The 16,617-nt window shown below is 54.1% G+C and overlaps 1 protein-coding gene across 1 annotated transcript in view; it reads left to right on the top strand.

The window, feature by feature from the left end:
- LOC101441416 (ABC-type oligopeptide transporter ABCB9) overlaps window positions 1–9,532 on the top strand; it is a 28,537-nt gene extending 19,005 nt beyond the window's left edge. The window contains 5 exon segments of the mRNA XM_058281303.2: window positions 1,008–1,196; window positions 1,649–1,822; window positions 4,377–4,536; window positions 7,031–7,167; window positions 8,360–9,532. Of these exon segments, the coding sequence (XP_058137286.1) occupies window positions 1,008–1,196; window positions 1,649–1,822; window positions 4,377–4,536; window positions 7,031–7,167; window positions 8,360–8,620 (921 nt within the window). The 3' untranslated portion in view covers window positions 8,621–9,532.
- Window positions 9,533–16,617: the final 7,085 nt, after the last annotated feature.

A 16,617-nucleotide genomic window follows, 5' to 3' on the forward strand; every position in this document is an offset into this window, starting at 1 on the left:
AGAGCTGTGTGCCGTGGAGCAAATTGCTTGCGTTCTCTGTGCTTCTGTTTCTTCAGAAGAAAGGAGATAATAATAGAACCTAGCATATAGAAAGTGCTCAAGAAAATTAGCCATGATTGGAAAGTGGACTTGGCCCAGTGGATAGGGCGTCCATCTACCACATGGGAGGTCCGAGGTTCAAACCCCGGGCCTCCTTGACCTGTGTGGAGCTGGCCCATGCGCAGTGCTGATGCGCACAAGGAGTGCTCTGCCACGCAGGGGTGTCCCCTGCGTAGGGGAGCCTCACGCACAAGGAGTGTGCCCCCTAAGGAATGGCGCCGCACACACGGAGAGCTGACACAGCAAGATGATGCAACAAAAAGAAACACAGATTCCTGTGCTGCTGACAACAACAGAAGCGGACAAGGAACACGCAGCAAATGGTCACAGAGAACAGACAACTGGGGCGGGGGGGCAGGGAAGGGGAGAGAAACAAATTTTTAAAAAGAGTTTAAAAAAATTAGCTATTATTACTATTCACACGTACATTGGCTGCATTTTTACACAAGGAGAATGTATTTATGGGTTGTATAAGTCAAGGCCCAACTTTAAGTTGAAATGAGAAAATGCTCCGGCGTTTCGGTTCCTGTTCTGCCACGTTCCCGCCGGGGGGAGGGCAGCGGCTGGTTCATTGACCGCTCTGTGCTTCCGTCCCCCCCAGGGGGTGGTGACACCCACCTGGCTGAGCAGTGGTGAGGGCTGGCGATAACAGCTGCGGGGTGTGGGCTCCCCGTAGGTCCTGACAAACCACATTATTCTGTTTTATTGTCCTCGTGGTTTTCGTTATCACCATCGACCGCTCCAGCAGGTGGCACCCCCCGTTCCAGCAGATGGCACCCCGGCAGCCACCCATGTCTCCCCCAGAACTGCTCCCTCTGCACCCCAACCCCCCATCTCTCTGCTCCAGGGCTGGGCCCCAGGAGTGGGGAGGTCGGTGGGACAGGAATGCTTGTCTCCCCTCCCCGCAGTCGGTGGGCTCCGTCTACAGCGGCCTGATGCAAGGGGTGGGGGCCGCCGAGAAGGTGTTCGAGTTCATTGACCGGCAGCCCACCATGGTGCATGATGGGAACTTGGCCCCCGACCACCTGGAGGGCCGGGTGGACTTTGAGAACGTGACCTTCACCTATCGCACTCGGCCCCACACCCAAGTCCTGCAGGTGAGCGGGGAGCTCGGGGCTGCCAAAAGCCTCCTTCACTCATCCTGTAGTACAAATCCCTGCCCTCGTGGAGTTTGCGCTCTAGCTGGGGAAGACCGATCATTAACAGAGTGATTCCAGGTAATAGGTGCTGGGAGGATGATAAAGCAGGGCCGTGTGCCAGGGGAAGTCTGGGGGGTGGTGAAAGTAGTCAAGGAGCGCTTCTCAGAGGAGGTGACATTTGCGCTGAGATCAGCCAGGTGGCTCTCTGCAGCAAGGGCGATTTAGGCAGGGGGGACAGCAGGTATGAAGGTGCTGCCAGAGAAGGAGACATGCTGGGGGCCGGGAGTCCCCAATCAAGGCAAAGGGGTGCGGGGTGGGCTGGAAGGGGCCCCCTCCTGGGTCCAAGGCTGGAACAGCCAGGCCCGGGGAGCTGAGCCAGTGACCCCACAGTGCCTACGTGTGCCTTGCAGAACGTCTCCTTCAGCCTGTGCCCAGGCAAGGTGACTGCCCTCGTGGGGCCTTCGGGCAGTGGGAAGAGCTCCTGCGTCAACATCCTGGAGAACTTCTACCCCCTGGAGGGCGGCCGCGTGCTGCTGGACGGGAAGCCGGTCGGCGTGTACGACCACAAGTACCTGCACAGAGCGGTAGGTGCACGGCTGCCCCCGCCCCCCGCCTCCTCATCCAACAGTCTCTTGTGAGAGGACGCAGAAGCAGAGAAGCACACTACATAAGGTGGACCCCCCACCCCAGGTCAAGAAATAGAACATTCTGGCACTCTCAAAGCCTCCAGATGCCCTTTCTCTCCCCGCCAGAGGCATCATTCTACCTGATTTTTAAAAACAAATTTTATTGTGGTTTTATATAGATACAAAGTGTGACATTTTAGCCATTTTTAAGGATTCAGTTCAGGGTTGTCCAATATATTCACAAGGCTGTACAACCATCATTTCTGTCTATTTTCAAAGTATCTCATCACCCCAGCCAAGCTGTGCACCTGTTAAGCTTTAACTCCCTCCCACCCGCACAGCCCCTGGGAACCTCTAATCTACTTTCTGTCTCTAAGAATTGGCCTCTTCTAGATATTTCGTGTAAGTGGAGTCATACCATGTTGGTCCTTTGGACCCGTGACTTTTATGATCGCCACTCCTGGTGTCTCTTTAGTTCTGCCCTCTCGGTGTGTATCCCCAGTGGCAGGCCTGTGCTTTGCCTGGTTTTGAACCTCCTCTGGCTGCGGCTTCACGTGTCTCTTGGGTTTTCTAGTCGACGTCGTCTGTGGGTGTCATCCAGCTTGACACCGCGGTTGTAGCCCACTTGTTCTCATTGCTGGGCGGGATTCCACTGTGTAAACGCATCACAATCTATTTACACATTCTACTGTTGATAGACGTTTGGGTTGTTTCCCATTTGTGGCCATTGCCAACAAGACTGATGTGGAAATTCTAGCCCTGTTTCCTGGTGCACGTGGTCTGTCCCGCAAAGTAGAATAGCTCAGTGGTAGATGTTTCCCAGGCCTAACTTCACTAGTTTCTGCCACAACCGGATTCTTAGGTGGCTGTACTGATTTAACTCCCCTGAGCCCCGGGCGAGGGTCCCAATGGGTCCTCATTCTCACCTTGGTTTAAAATAGGCAGTCCTGAGTTTTGCCTGCTGGTGAGTATGTAGTGGTAGCTCGTTGTGGTTTTTCACATCTCCCTGATCACTGAAGATTCTAAGTACCTTTTCATACATTTCTTGAACATTTGGATTTCCTCTTTTGTAAATATCCCTGTTTTGTTTAATTTAAAATGTAAAAAGTTCCATAAGCACAAAACAGTAAAATACCACAATCCAACCATCTTCCCATAATTTGGGGCAAATTTTAAAATTAAGAGATGAAAGTTCCTTTCTCCTTTGCCCTGTGAATTCTGTCCCATGGAGGTAGCTGGTGCTAACAATTTAGTAAATCTCTTTTCCAACCTATTTTCTATCTTTCTATAAATAAATAGAAATTTAAAGGCACAGCTATGCAATTTTTATATTTTTATATTTTATATCTCTATTTTATATAAATCACAAAATGAAATTGCAGATCAGTATATATAAATAGTATGATTCTGTTGATATAAATACTTTTATAAATGTATTTTAGGTACCAGGGGCCAGGGATGGAACCCAGGACCTCACGTGTGGGAAGCCAGTGCTCAGCCACTGAGCCACATCCACTCCCCTGAAAATATATTTTTTTAAATAGAATCATGCTATGTGTATATACTGATCTGCAGTTTCATTTCATGGATGCATTGTAATTATTTAACCAATCCTCAATTTATGAACAGCTAGGTTATTTCTTATCTTTTGCTTTTCCCTTCCCCCCCCTGCCCCCCGCCATTTACAGTGTTGCAATATCTTCTAAACTATCATTTTGTTTTTGTTTTTTAAAAAATATTTTATTTATTTCTCTTCCCTTACATCTCCCTCTCCCCGCCCCCCTGCCCCCCAGTTCTGCTCTCTGTCCATTCTGTGTGTTCTTCTGTGTCCCCTTGTATTCTTGTAAGCAGCACTGGGAATCTGTGTCTCTTTTTGTTGCGTCATCTTGCTGCGTCAGCGCTCCGTGTGTGTGGTGCCACTCCGGGTGGGTGCACATTTTTCACTCCTTGTGAAAAAAGGCACTCCTCACATGCATCAGCACTGCGCATGGGCCAGCTCACCACACAGGTCAGGAGGCCCTGGGTTTGAACCCTGGACCTCTCATTCAGCCACATCCGCTTCCCTAAAGTATCATTTTGGTGTGTCAGATTCCTAAATTATTTTGTCCTGGGGGCTCACGGACTACAGCTCCTGGACGTTATTCTCTTGGGAGGGAGAGGGCGATACCAGGAAGGGCCCTGTGGCCTGCAGGCCTGCCCTGGCCTCGTGCTGCTCGTCCTGGGCACCCGCCTTCACCCAGCCACATTCTCTCTCTCTCTCTCTTTTTCCCCCAGGACGGGGGAAGACAGTGAGCTCCGTCTCAGAGGCTCGGGAATTGGTTTCGCCGTGAGTGGCAAACGTGGGGGCCCCGTCGGTCGGCCAGGGCTGCAGCCGGGGCTCTGCGGCTGGGCAAGAGGCGAGGCCGCTGAGCGCTGCAGCTGGGGCCTCTGCAGGGCCTGACCAGGTCCCAGCCCTGAGGCCCTGGCGCGGTTCCCAGTCACAGCCGGCTCTCGTGCCCCCCCTCCCCCGCAGGTCTCCCTGGTGAGCCAGGAGCCCGTGCTGTTTGCCCGCTCCATCACAGACAACATCTCCTACGGCCTGCCCGCCGTGCCCTTCGAGGCGGTGGTGGAGGCGGCGCAGAAGGCCAACGCCCACAGCTTCATCATGGAGCTGCAGGACGGCTACAACACAGGTACGCAGCCTCCCAGCGTCCGCCCCACTGGGCCCCAAGGGCTGTCCTCTCTGTCGAGCGTTGCCACCTGCCAGCTGCTCTTTCTTCCCTTATTTTGAAATGTAGTTCTTGCAAAGGGGAGAGTCACATGTCCAAAAAAAAATTTTTTAAATGTCTCTTAGAAAAAGATGTACAATGAAAAATTTTATTCCATCCTTGAATCTATTTCCACTTCCCTCCTGCCATCACCAAAACTTCTCTCGTTAGTGTCGTTTGTGTCCTTTTGGAGTTTCTTTATGCAAAAATGAATATATATATATATTACCCCCACTCCCTTTACATGCGGAAGAGCAGCACCTGCTACCGCTGTTTTGCACCTGGCTTTCTTCTTTCCCTGTTTGCTGGTCTTGCCGTGTGGGCACCTGGAAAGCATCCTCCTTCTCTATTTCACAGCTGCCAAGGGCTCAGGGTATGTTCCGAGTGTGGCAAGGAGCTGTGCAAAAGTGACAGCTGCCCGCCGAGCTAGGTGGAAAGGTCAGACCAGAGAGACTCGGGCAAGTCCGTCTTGGCCAGGCGTGAGCATTTCCTTGGGGGCTTCCGTGGGGTCCCCGTCCTCAGCAGCGCTTCCCAGGCGTGACATCCATATTCCCCTCCAGAGGAGGGGGTCTTTTATGGGCGTGTCTATGTGCAGTGGCGGGGGAGGGCTGCTTTCCAAGGAATGTGATGAATTGCTCAAGAACCAAAAGGGCAATCATTACAGAGAACAGATCCTAAAGGAACAAATGTTTTCTGCCAGGCAGGAGAGGCTTGTCGATACATGGGTGATTAGGCAGTTTGGGGAAGGCAGATGCCACCACGCCAGGGCAGGCTTCTGGAAAAACAGGTTAGCCTCCTAGTGCAGGATCTGCTGACCAGTCACCTGTCACGGGGGCTTGCGGTTTTAACTCTTTAGGGATTCCGCTCCTATTTGGAGTGTGGGAAAGACCTGAAAGGGTGGGGGAGAAAATGCAAAGTCATATACGCTACCCTGTATGGCTTCTCGAAGAACGGACTTAATAAGTAACTCACTTGCTCAGTTTTCTATAGATGGGCATTTGAATTGTTTATAACTTTTTGCTGTAAGGGTGCTGTGAGTCATACACAACCTGTACTTATGTCAGGTTGAGTGCAAGAACGTTGAGCTGTAGGAAAAAGAGGTTGGTCTGCCAGGGCCAAGGGTGTGGCATTGGACCTTTTTTTTTTTTAAGATTTATTTTTTATTTATTTCCCTCCCCTTCCTCCCTAACTCCCCCCTCCCTCCCCCAGTTGTCTGCTCTCTGTGTTCATTCGCTGTGTGTTCTTCTGTGACTGCTTCTATCCTTCTCAGCGGCACCGGGAATCTGTGTGTCTTTTTGTTGCGTCATCTTGTTGTGTCAGTTCTCTGTGTGTGTGGTGCCATTCTTGGGCAGGCTGCACTTTTTTTGCTCTGGGCGGCTCTCCTTATGGGGCGCACTCCTTGCGCGTGGGGCTCCCCTACGCAGGGGACACCCCTGCGTGGCACGGCACTCCTTGCGTGCATCAGCACTGCGCATGGGCCAAACCCCGGGTCAGGGAGGCCCGGGGTTTGAACCGCAGACCTCCCATGTGGTAGATGGATGCCCTAACCACTGGGCCAAGTCCGCTTCCCTGCATGGTACTTTTAACACATGCTCTGCACACACTGGTGAACGTACAGGGTTAAGCATTACAACCTTATTATTGCAAGCCATAGGTACTGTCCCAATTGTACCGGCCCAGGAACACAGGAGATTCCCTGCAGTTTCACCTGCAAAGTGTATTATCACACGTTTGGATTTTTTTGCAAAATCAGTGAGCAAAAAAAATGGCATCTTGGGTGCTATCTTAGCTTGCCTGACTCTTAGGGATGGGGAGAGTTAAACCTGTTAACTTACCAACAAAAGTTAAACTTGTTAGCTCCAGCCAGTGCCCCTCCCTTCTAGTTTTATTGGGTTGCCTGTATAAAACACAAAACTTATACCATTTAAACCATTTTTAGTGTTCAATTCAGTGGCCTTAATTACATCATCAACACCAGCCGTTGTAAAAACTTTATCATGGCTCCAAACAGAAACTGGCTCCATTAAGCTTTAACCCCCATCCCCCTCCCTCCAGCCCCTGGTTCCTCTAACCTACTTGTGTCTCTCTGAGTTTGCTTTTTCCAGTCATTTCATGAAAGTGGATTTATCCACCGGCTTCTTTCACTCAGCGTCACGTTTTCCAGGGTCGTCCACCTTCTGGCCTGTATCAGCGCCACGTGCCTTTCTATGGTGGAGTAACATCCCGTTGCGTGGCTGTACCACCTCTTGTGTACCGTGGCCCTTTGAACGGCACCTTTCCTGGCGCGCTGCCCCTCCCTGACCGAATGCCTGGCGAGCCAGCCCCCAAGGTGGAGGAAGGAAGGGGCGCCTGGCGCTCCCCGCGGGCCGCCCCGGCCTGCCTCTCCTGCTGACCTCGCCCCTCTGCCTCCACCATGCAGAGACGGGGGAGAAGGGGGCCCAGCTGTCTGGTGGCCAGAAGCAGCGGGTGGCGATGGCCCGGGCTCTGGTGCGAAACCCGCCCGTCCTCGTCCTGGATGAAGCCACCAGCGCACTGGACGCGGAGAGCGAGTACCTGGTGAGTTGTGGAGCCTCACGTGCAGGTGGCCGGTGCCCCCCACCAGCAGACGGGTGCCGGACGGGCTTAGGGACGGCCAAAGGGGCTCCCCCAGACCAGGAGCTTCCTGGACGGGTGACTCCTGGGGCTGAGGGCAGGAAGGCAGGGGAAAGGAGGCCCAGGGCCCGTCCTCCAGGCCAGCCTCCGGCCCTCGGCAGAGCAGACGCCATGTGATACGGGGAAAGAAGGGCGTTCGAGTTGGGGGCCTCGGGTCAGAAGCTCTGCCCTGCAGCTTCGACCTGCATGGCGTCCAGCAAGTCTCTTCCCTTCTCTGAACCTGGCGCTTGTTGCTAAATCGAGCCCGACGACGTATTTGTAGGTGGCTGGCCAGCGCCCTGTGTCTGGGATTGACTCACTCATGAGTCCTATATCTACCGAGCCCCGTTCCAGGTGCTGGGGTTACCGCAGCAGGCAGACGAGACCGAGACCCCCAGCCCGTGGTGTTTCCACGCTAGCGGGAAACAAGGATGAGTTCAGCTCGGGGCCACTGCTACAGAGACAGGAGAGAGCTGGGGGCCTCCCTGAGAACCAGGGTGGGAAGGGCTGGGTGAAGGGTGCATTGGGGAGGGGCCCGGCAGGTTCAAAGCAGAGCAGTGGTCAGTGCGGCTGGCGGGCGGGGGCGAGGACGGTCAGGGGAGGACACAGGCTCCTCAGCCCCTGGGGAGGAGTTTGGACTTTGTCCTAAGTGGGATAAGAAGCGGCTGGAGGTTTGGGACAGGCCTTCAATGAGAATGGCTGAGAATTCTTAAGTCCGTATGGGGAGTGGGCAAGGGGGTGTCCAGGTGGCAAAGTGGTGGAGGTGGAGAGCCCAGAGTGGGTGCAGGGAAGCTTGGAGGAGGAAACCACGGCTTTGCCAACGCCCTGGGGATGGGCCAAGGGAAGGCGAGGAATTGGGGGTGAGCCTGGTTTGGGTGGCCCGAGCTTTTGGGCGTGTGGCGCTATCTTTAACGGGGGCGAGAGGCTGGAGGAGCAGGTGAGGGGTCCCCCGTTACCACCAAGTGCTTTCTGGAGTCAGCCCGGCCACCCGCTAGTCCCCCGGGACCCTCATGCTGGCCGGGGAGGCAGACCCCGAGGGAGCCCCCATTTTACGGCGGGGAGGGGTGGCGCCGGGGCTCGAGGCCGGCAGGGGCGTGAGCGGGCCCTGTCTGCGCAGATCCAGCAGGCCATCCACGGCGACCTGCGGAGGCACACGGTGCTGGTCATCGCGCACCGGCTGAGCACCGTGGAGCACGCACACCGCATCGTGGTGCTGGACAAGGGCCGCGTGGTGCAGCAGGGCACGCACCAGCAGCTGCTGGCCCAGGGCGGCCTCTACGCCAAGCTGGTGCAGCGGCAGATGCTGGGGCTCGAGCCCGCCGGAGACAACACCCCTGGCCCCCAGGAGCCGCCGGGCAACGACTGCCGCCGGGCCTGACCGCCACCCCCGCCTGCCCGAGGGGCAGGGGCCCCGGTGCCCACCTGAACGAGGGGTCCCCGGGGGCCACCCTCTGAGCCTGGGCCCGTGTTGCCGGAGAGCAGCCTGCCGGGCCTGCTGTCACCGCTTCCCGCCCCCGTTCCCGCCCTTTCTCCAGGCCAGCAGCCCCAGCGGCCAGGCAGCCCCCCTCCAGGCTGGTGGTCCCAGGCTCCCAAGGGCAGGGCAGGGAGCGCTGCCTTTTTGAACCCATATGGTACCTGGGTTTTTCCTGCTTGGTTCCACAGGCCCCGCCAGCTCCTAGATGTCAAGAGCACTCTTCTAATTGGGAGCGATGGTGTGCACGTTTTTCTGAGATGTTCTAGAATCTTCCGAGCCAGGAGCGTGTGACCCTTCCTTATAGCCTGGGGTCGTCAGAGGGGAACTAGGCCTCTGTTCTTTGGAGGAGGGGATTCCCCAGAGGCGGGGACACAGGGGAGGGGACTTTCTCCCTCTCCATGGTCCCAGCCCTGTGAGTGGAGCCAAGGGTGGGTGGGAAGAGGGGGCAGCGTCTCTCCGCCTGTCGTCCCTGCCGCCCTGCCAGATCCAAGCCAGTCTCACTGTGAACCACGGCAAACCTTAACTGTGGGAGTGAGGGGCCGGCGGGGCCTCGGGCGCAGCCCTGGCCCAGGGCGCAGCGCTCCAGCCCGTTGGCCCTGCCTCCTCCCTGCTCCACGCCCTCCCGCTGGCTGGCAGGTCCCCTCCCTCCCCGTCCGCTCCTGCTGCTGCACATTTGGAGGCCCCCGGATGTTTGCGAGATGCGTTCTCCTCGCGGCTTGGTGGATGGGACAGGGTCAAGCCCAGGGTTGGGCTCTGCAGGGAGTTGTGAACTGTCGGGAGAAGCCGGTCAATAAAGTGTACTACCTCTGCCCCCTGCCCTCTGCCCCCTGCCCTCTGCCCGGGCTTCTGCCCGTGTGCTGTCTCCTGGTTGGGTTTCTCACCTCCCGGCCCTGCCTGGTGGAGTTGCGGGGAGACTTTGGGTGGTCTTGGGCTTCTCCCTGGTATGGGAATGCCCCATCTGTCTCCTCACGTTCCTGGGATCTCCAGTGTAGACATTTATGTCTGTCTGTCTGTCCCCATTGGGCTTGGTGGTGTGATAGAGACAGTATCCTCCAAATTCCGGGACCACTGCCTCCCAGGAAACCAAGGTCCGGCCAATGCCAGCTATTTTTTTCCATCAAGACTGGGCCACCCCACCCTCAGCCAGCCTGTGGGGGCAGAGACATGCCAGGCTCCCAGGAGAGCAGTGGAGACAACAGCCCAGGGCCTGGGGCCAGGAAGACCCTGTGGGGGCGATGTTTACTTACTAGATTGTGGGTATGCCTGGGTACCGACAGAAGGTTGGGACAGTGACTTTTTACCAGCTGTTAGAGACGTATTTTGACGTTTTAACAACTGGTCCAGTTACACTGCATGTACCATTTCCCCATTTTCCTGCCAAATAAACTGAGGCCTGAGACCCAGACTGTAGCCATCTGGGCCCCCTGCCTGCTCCCAGGGGATTGGGCTTCCCAGGAATATCTTCCCTCCCCAGGACCCTCGGGCTCACCCTGGAGAAGCCATTGTGAGCGGCTGCAGGGGGTCTCACAGCAGGAGTGCGCTCATGCCAAGGCCGGGGCCCAGGGGGAATTGGAGCGGCCCCAGGAGCTGTGTCCATGCTCGGAGGCCTGACAGCAACCCGCTGGCACCAGTTCCCCCCACTTTGAAGCTGACAAATTCACAGCTCAGGGAAGTTCACTGACCCTAAGTTATAGGCTAGACCCACAAGCTGACCCCACAAAAGCTCGGGAACTAGGAAGTTATGGGGCATTATGTCATCTGGACTCTCTTCCTGTGCTTGAACCACTCCAGTAATAAATAAACAAGGAAGCGAAGTGCTGTGCAGGCCCAACGCAATACAGAGGTGAGGTAAATTCAGTCCTGTGGAGATGGGGGACCGCTGAGGCTCCCCTGCTTTCTAGGCTTTTCCCCTCTCTGGGCCTTGGTGTTCTCATCTGCAAAAGGGGACGCAGTGGAGCCTCCTGCCTCTAAGTGCCTGTCTGGGAAGCAGTGGGTATTAGTTTCCTGCCTGGCTGTAACAAGTGACTGCAAACTGGGTGCCTGAAACAACAGAATTTTATTCTCTAGAGGCCAGAATTCTGAGCCCCAGGTGTTGGCAGGGCCATGCTGTCTCTCAGGCTTCTAGGGGAGGGCTCTTCCTTGCGTCTCCTAGTTACTGGCAGTTGCTGGCAATCCTTGGCCTTCCAGGGCTTGGAGCTGCCTCTTTCCAATCTCTGCCTCTGTCTTCACGTGGCTTCTCCCCTGTGTGTCTTGTCTCTTCTTATAAGGACACCAGTTGTATTGGATTCAGGGTCCACCCTGCTCCAGTCTGACTCATTTCACCTTAACTATCTGCAATGACCCTATTTCCAAAAGAGGTCACATTCACAGCTTCTGGGTGAACATATCTTTTGGGGACCACCACTGAGCCCACTACGGAGGAGACTTGCAGCCGTCCCCTGTGTGACTTTGTCTTCCTTGCTCTGCCCCTCCTGGGGACTTCGATTTGGTTTTGCAGGGCGGGGGTGGTTAAATGCTCAGAGGGCAGTGAGGGTCTGCAGGTGAGTTTCCCAGAGCTGCCATAAGAACTGACCACAAACCAGTGACGGAAAACGACGGGCATTTATGCTGTCCCAGTTCTGGGGGCCAGAAGTCTGAAATCAAGGCGTGGGCAGGGTTGGTTCCTTGGGGGGGTGAATCCGCCCCAGGCCCCCCTCTGCCTCCGGGTGGCTGCCCGCCTCCCTTGTCTTCCCTTGGCTTGTGGCAGCATCGCTCTAGTTGCTGCCATCATCTCCACGTGGCCTCTGCCCGTGTCTCTCTCTGTGTCCTTTTCTGTTTCTCGTAAGGAATCATTCTTTAGGTGTAGGTGGATTACCCTAATCCAGGATAATCTTATGTGATGGAGAGGCTGCTGTGTCACCTCGGCCAGGTCGTGGTGGCCAGTTTTCTGGTCAAGCAAGCACTGGGCTAATTGTACTGCAAGGGCATTTCATGGATTCTAATCATCAGTGAGGTGATCCCATAGATTGCTGGTTACCTTGACAATCAGTGAGGAGATTGCCATCAGCAATGGGCAAGTGACGTCTCATCCAGTGGAAGGCCTTAAAAGAGAAGTGACTTCAGCATTCAGAGAGAGAACCCCCATCTCTACTTCAGCTAGGGTCTCCTGGGGAACTCACAGGGGCCTTCATCAGAGTCCCTCGCTTGCAGCCTGCCCTGTGGAATTTGGACTTGTCCATCCCCACAGTCACATGAGACAATTTCATAAAACCTCATGTTCACTGATATCTCCTGTCGGTTCTGTTTCCCTAGAGAGCCCTGAGTAACACATCTTATTTCATTCCTTAGCTTAATTACATCTCCATAAACCAGTCTTTCCATTGAAGCCACATGCACAGGGTCCAGGTGAACATGAATTTTGGGGGCCACCGTTCAACCCAGGACTGCCAGGCGGATGTGAAGGGGATTGTAGAACTGACATTGGCCGGCTTCGGGCTGGCCTGGCTGCCTGCAGGCTCATTTGTTCCTTTGTCCATCCGATTCTGTCCTTCCACTGCCAAAATCCCTCCCACGGAGTCTCAGTGCACTTGGCAGTGCACTTGGCATAAAACCCAAACACCTCCCCGCAGTGGAAGGGGAGGCCCGCCTTTCGGGCCTCAAATTTGGCCCTCCCATCCCACTGGCCTCCCTAGCCCTGGTCCAAAATAAGCCAAGCTTGTCCTGGCCTCAGAACCTTTGTACTGGCCGTTCCTTCTGCCTGAAACACTTTTCCTTCCACTCATTTCACAGCTGGTTCCTTCTGGTTCTTTGCTCAGCTCAAACATCCCCTCCTCCCCAGCGAGGTCTTCCCTCACCACAGGACTGAAGGTTGACTTTCTCCCAGTCACCCCAAGCAGTGGTCTTCCCAGCACTCGTCACTCCCTAAAATGTCCTGGGTAGGTATTGGCCGCCTCCGCCTGCTAGAACGGCAGCCCCGGGAGTGCAGGGGCCTTGTCTGGATTGGTTCAATGCTAGAACGATGCCTGGCACGGAGCTGGCACTCACTTTGGGAGCCCCAAGTCCCACCTAAGCCCCAGGATTTTTGCAATACTGGAGTGGCTTAGGTTCTCCAGGTCACCTGTGCCCCTGAGCGCCTGCTGTCCCTTGTTGTTTCCAGTCCACGTCAATCCAGGTAGGAATCGCAGCCTCTTCCTCCACTTCCACAAGAAACCTCTCCCACACTAGCTACTAACATTTATTGAGCACTTACTGTGTTTCAGACACAGGGCTAAGCACTTGGCACGAGCCATCACATTTCTCATAAAAACTCTAAAAGGTGGATACAACGCTATGCTATGCCTGCTTTACAGATGATGAAAGGGAGGCACAGAGACTTGCCCCAGACTACCCAGCAAGTCTGTCTGACCCCAGAGCATGTGTGTTTGATCACAACCACAGAGCATTAGTGCGAGTGAAGATCTAAAGGCATGTGTTGGGGGAAGGTATATAGACATTGCAGCAAAGAGCTACAGAGCAAGTATTAGACCTGAATTCTCAAACATAAGTGACCCCCATAAGTGAGCAAAGCCAGCCAGGTGTAAGAAATATCACACAAGTCTCTTGGTTTCTCTTTTCCTTTCCCACTGTTGACACTGGTGTAGCGAAACCTTTCTGTTCCATTAAAAACAAAAAGCAGTGGGGAAGCAGCTGTGGCTCAATCAGTTGGGCTCCGTCTACCATATGGGAGGCCCTTGGTTCATGTCCCGGGGTCTCCTTTGAAGGCAGGCTCTACTGCACCCTGCAGAGAGCCGATGGCCTGCAAGCACTGTGGAAAGCCAACTCAGCAAGGTGATGCAACAAGAAAGGGAGACAAGCAAAAACACAGAAGAGTGTGCAGTGAAATGAACACAGAGAGCAGAACACAAGCAAGCCTCAAAGGGGGCGGGGGTTAAAAAAAAAACATGCAATGAATGTCTCATGATGATGGAGAAGAATGTTGCTATGGGGGGAGTAGTGGGGTGAGGGGGGTGGGGGTATATGGGGACCTCATATTTTTTTAATGTAATATTAAAAAAATGAATAAAGATAAAGGAGAAAAGAGACACAAAAACAAAATGAGGAATAAAAATGGGGCTATGCAGACACTATAGTAGGGTTATTAGAAAACCAGAATAAACTGCCATATGTAACTTTATGCCAAAAAATTTAAGAACTTAGTAAAAATGGAAACATTTCTAGAAAATTAGCATTGAAGCTATAGGGTTCAGGACACATTCCACAGTGTAACATTGCAAAGCAAATTCAACTTCTGAGTGTAACTGTCATGAACTTTCATATTAGTGGACAGAAACACATCCAATAAATTCACTATAGCTGTGCTTGTAATAAATAAAACTAACCTCATTATACATCAACAAGACAATGCATTAAAAAAAAAAGCAGTGCAAGCTTAAGGATAAATGGCAACAGGGCCTCAGAGTCAGTGACAATAGGGAGTGGTGGTGACTATGGCAAACTGGTGTGCTCAGACTTGTTTGAAGGGGATACCAGAAACTCCATTCCAGCCCATTGGTCCATGCAGGGAATATGGCCCAGAGTTAGCAGATGTTCAGATGTTTCCAGAGAAACTGGAAATCCTATTTTAATGTGAGATCAACTGCTTTTATAGATTGACTTGGATTATATTTACAAAACTGAGGTTTAGCAAAACATATCTTCAGGCAGTCTTCTGTGTTTGGGTCCCCAGTCTGCAACCTGTTCTCCAAAGTCTTGGAGCTTCCCCATTGAGGATTTTTCACCAGCCGTGTTGCCCTCCGGAAACCAGAGTTTCCTCTCATGCCCTCCCATCTGCCCACTTCCTCCTCATTCCCCCTTCCAGGCTGGTCAGCACCTGCTTCCTGACTTGTAAACTTGTAACCCCAAACCCAAAAATGTGCCCAAAGCAGACAGAAGAGCTTTCTAGAGACCAGGCTTTTCCTCGTTTGAATGCAGATATATATTTATATATATTCATATAAATATATAAAATGAAAATTTTCCTTTGCAATAATTTGAGATTTACAGAAAAGTGGCAATGATAATACAGAAAATCTCTGTATATCCCCATTGTGAGCTGAATCACATCTCCCAAAGAGATGTGTTCAAGTCCTGACCCGGGTCCCTGCGGTGTGACCTTATTTAGAAATAGGGTCTTTGCAGGTGTGTGGTGGTTAGGCTATTGCGTCAACTCGGCCAGGTAATTGTGCCCAGGTGTTTGGTCAAGCAAGCACTGGGCTAACTGGACTACAAGGGCGTTTGTGGACTTTAGTCACCATGGACTTTACTGCGGTGGTAAATCATAGACAGCTGGTTATAATTACATCCATCAGGGAGAGTGACGCTTAACCCAATCAGCTGAATGCCTTCAAAGGGGAAGTGATTCCAGCATGGAGAGAGAAATTCCCAGCTCGCCTTTGGACAGCCAACGTCTCCCAGAACTCGTCGAGGACCTATGCTGGACTTTCACCGCAGCCCCTGGTTCAGCCTGCCTGCGGAACCTGGCCTTGTGCATCCCCACGGTCACGTGAGCGGCTCTGATAAAATCTCACACTAGTGACAGATACCTCTTGTTGATTCTGTTTCCCTAGAGACCCTGACTAATACAAGGTGTCACCAAGTTCAGATGAGGTCACACTGGATCAGAATGGGCCTTAAATCCACTGGCGTCCTTGTAAGAGGGGACCTTGGACACGGAGGGGGACACACACAGGGAGAAGGAGGCGGTGCGGAGACAGGCAGAGGCTGGAGAGGTCTGCTAGCAGGCCAGGAGCCCTGGGGCCGCCAGAAACTGACAAGGCGGGGAAGGATTCTCACCTGGAGCCCTTGGGGGAGCGCGTCCCGGCTGATAGCTTGATTTCAGATTCTGGCCTCCAGAGCTGTGAGAGAGTAAATTCCTCTTGTTATTTTTTATTTACTTATTTATTTTAATTCCTGTTGTTTTAAGTCTCCCAGTTTGTGGTACTTTTTTTAACCGCGGCCCCAGAAAACTCCTACGACCCCTCGCCAACTTCTCCTCGTTTTAACGTCTTATTACCGCACCGTGGCGCGTCAGTGGAAACGAAGACCCTGGCGTGGGTGCCTTACTCCCAGCCAAGCGCCAGGCTCTCAGTCCGACGTCCCCAGTTTTTCACTCCCGCCCGTTTGCTGTTCCAGAACCCTTCCAGGGTACCACATTGCATGTACAGAGACGCTTTTGAAAACTGACTTCTTTCTGTTACGATTAATTCGGCCGATATCGGGGCCCTAACTCTGTGACCAAAACTGAGCTGGGCACCCCGGAGGAGGAGGACATCCCGGTGCCATCACGCGCGGGCTGTGGGGAGAGTCGGGCAAGGAAACCAGCCAGGGCGAAGGGCGGCAGGCGCAGGGGCTGCGGGGCCCCAGGGCAGGCGTGACGCTGGCGTGGGGAGGAAGAAGAGGGCGACGCCAGGGCCCGCCCGGGCTGGCAGCGCTCGGGGCAGCCGCCACCTTGGCTCGCCCGGTGGCTTTGCGAGGGCCCGCGGCTCTCGTTCGACCAGGCCCTGCCCCTTACGTCGCCAGTCCTGGCCGTCGTCCCAGCTGGAGGCAGGGGCCTGGGGAAGCCTTGCTGCCCCCCCGTGTCCTTGGCATTGAAAGAGGGGGCTTTGCTTTTCTCGTGTGCTTCTTTTAGTTAAGATTTATTGAAAAGCACAGGGAAGTCTGTACTTCTGCCGCTTCCTGGGCATTTCTCCACCCAGAGCCCCTTGACAGAGGCCGCCTCGCTTCCTGCCCACTGCTTGCCCCTCTGCCTTCTTCCAAGCCGGGGCCTGGGGCCGAATGAGGGCTTCAGGCCGCAGACGGGTTTTTCCGAGCAGCAGGCTGACCCCACTGTGTCTGCAGGAGGCTGGTCAGCTGAGCTGGGGTTACGGTCAGCGCCGACCGCTTCA

This window comes from Dasypus novemcinctus, chromosome 19 (genome assembly GCF_030445035.2).
Source record: "Dasypus novemcinctus isolate mDasNov1 chromosome 19, mDasNov1.1.hap2, whole genome shotgun sequence".
NCBI classification, from domain to species: domain Eukaryota; kingdom Metazoa; phylum Chordata; class Mammalia; order Cingulata; family Dasypodidae; genus Dasypus; species Dasypus novemcinctus.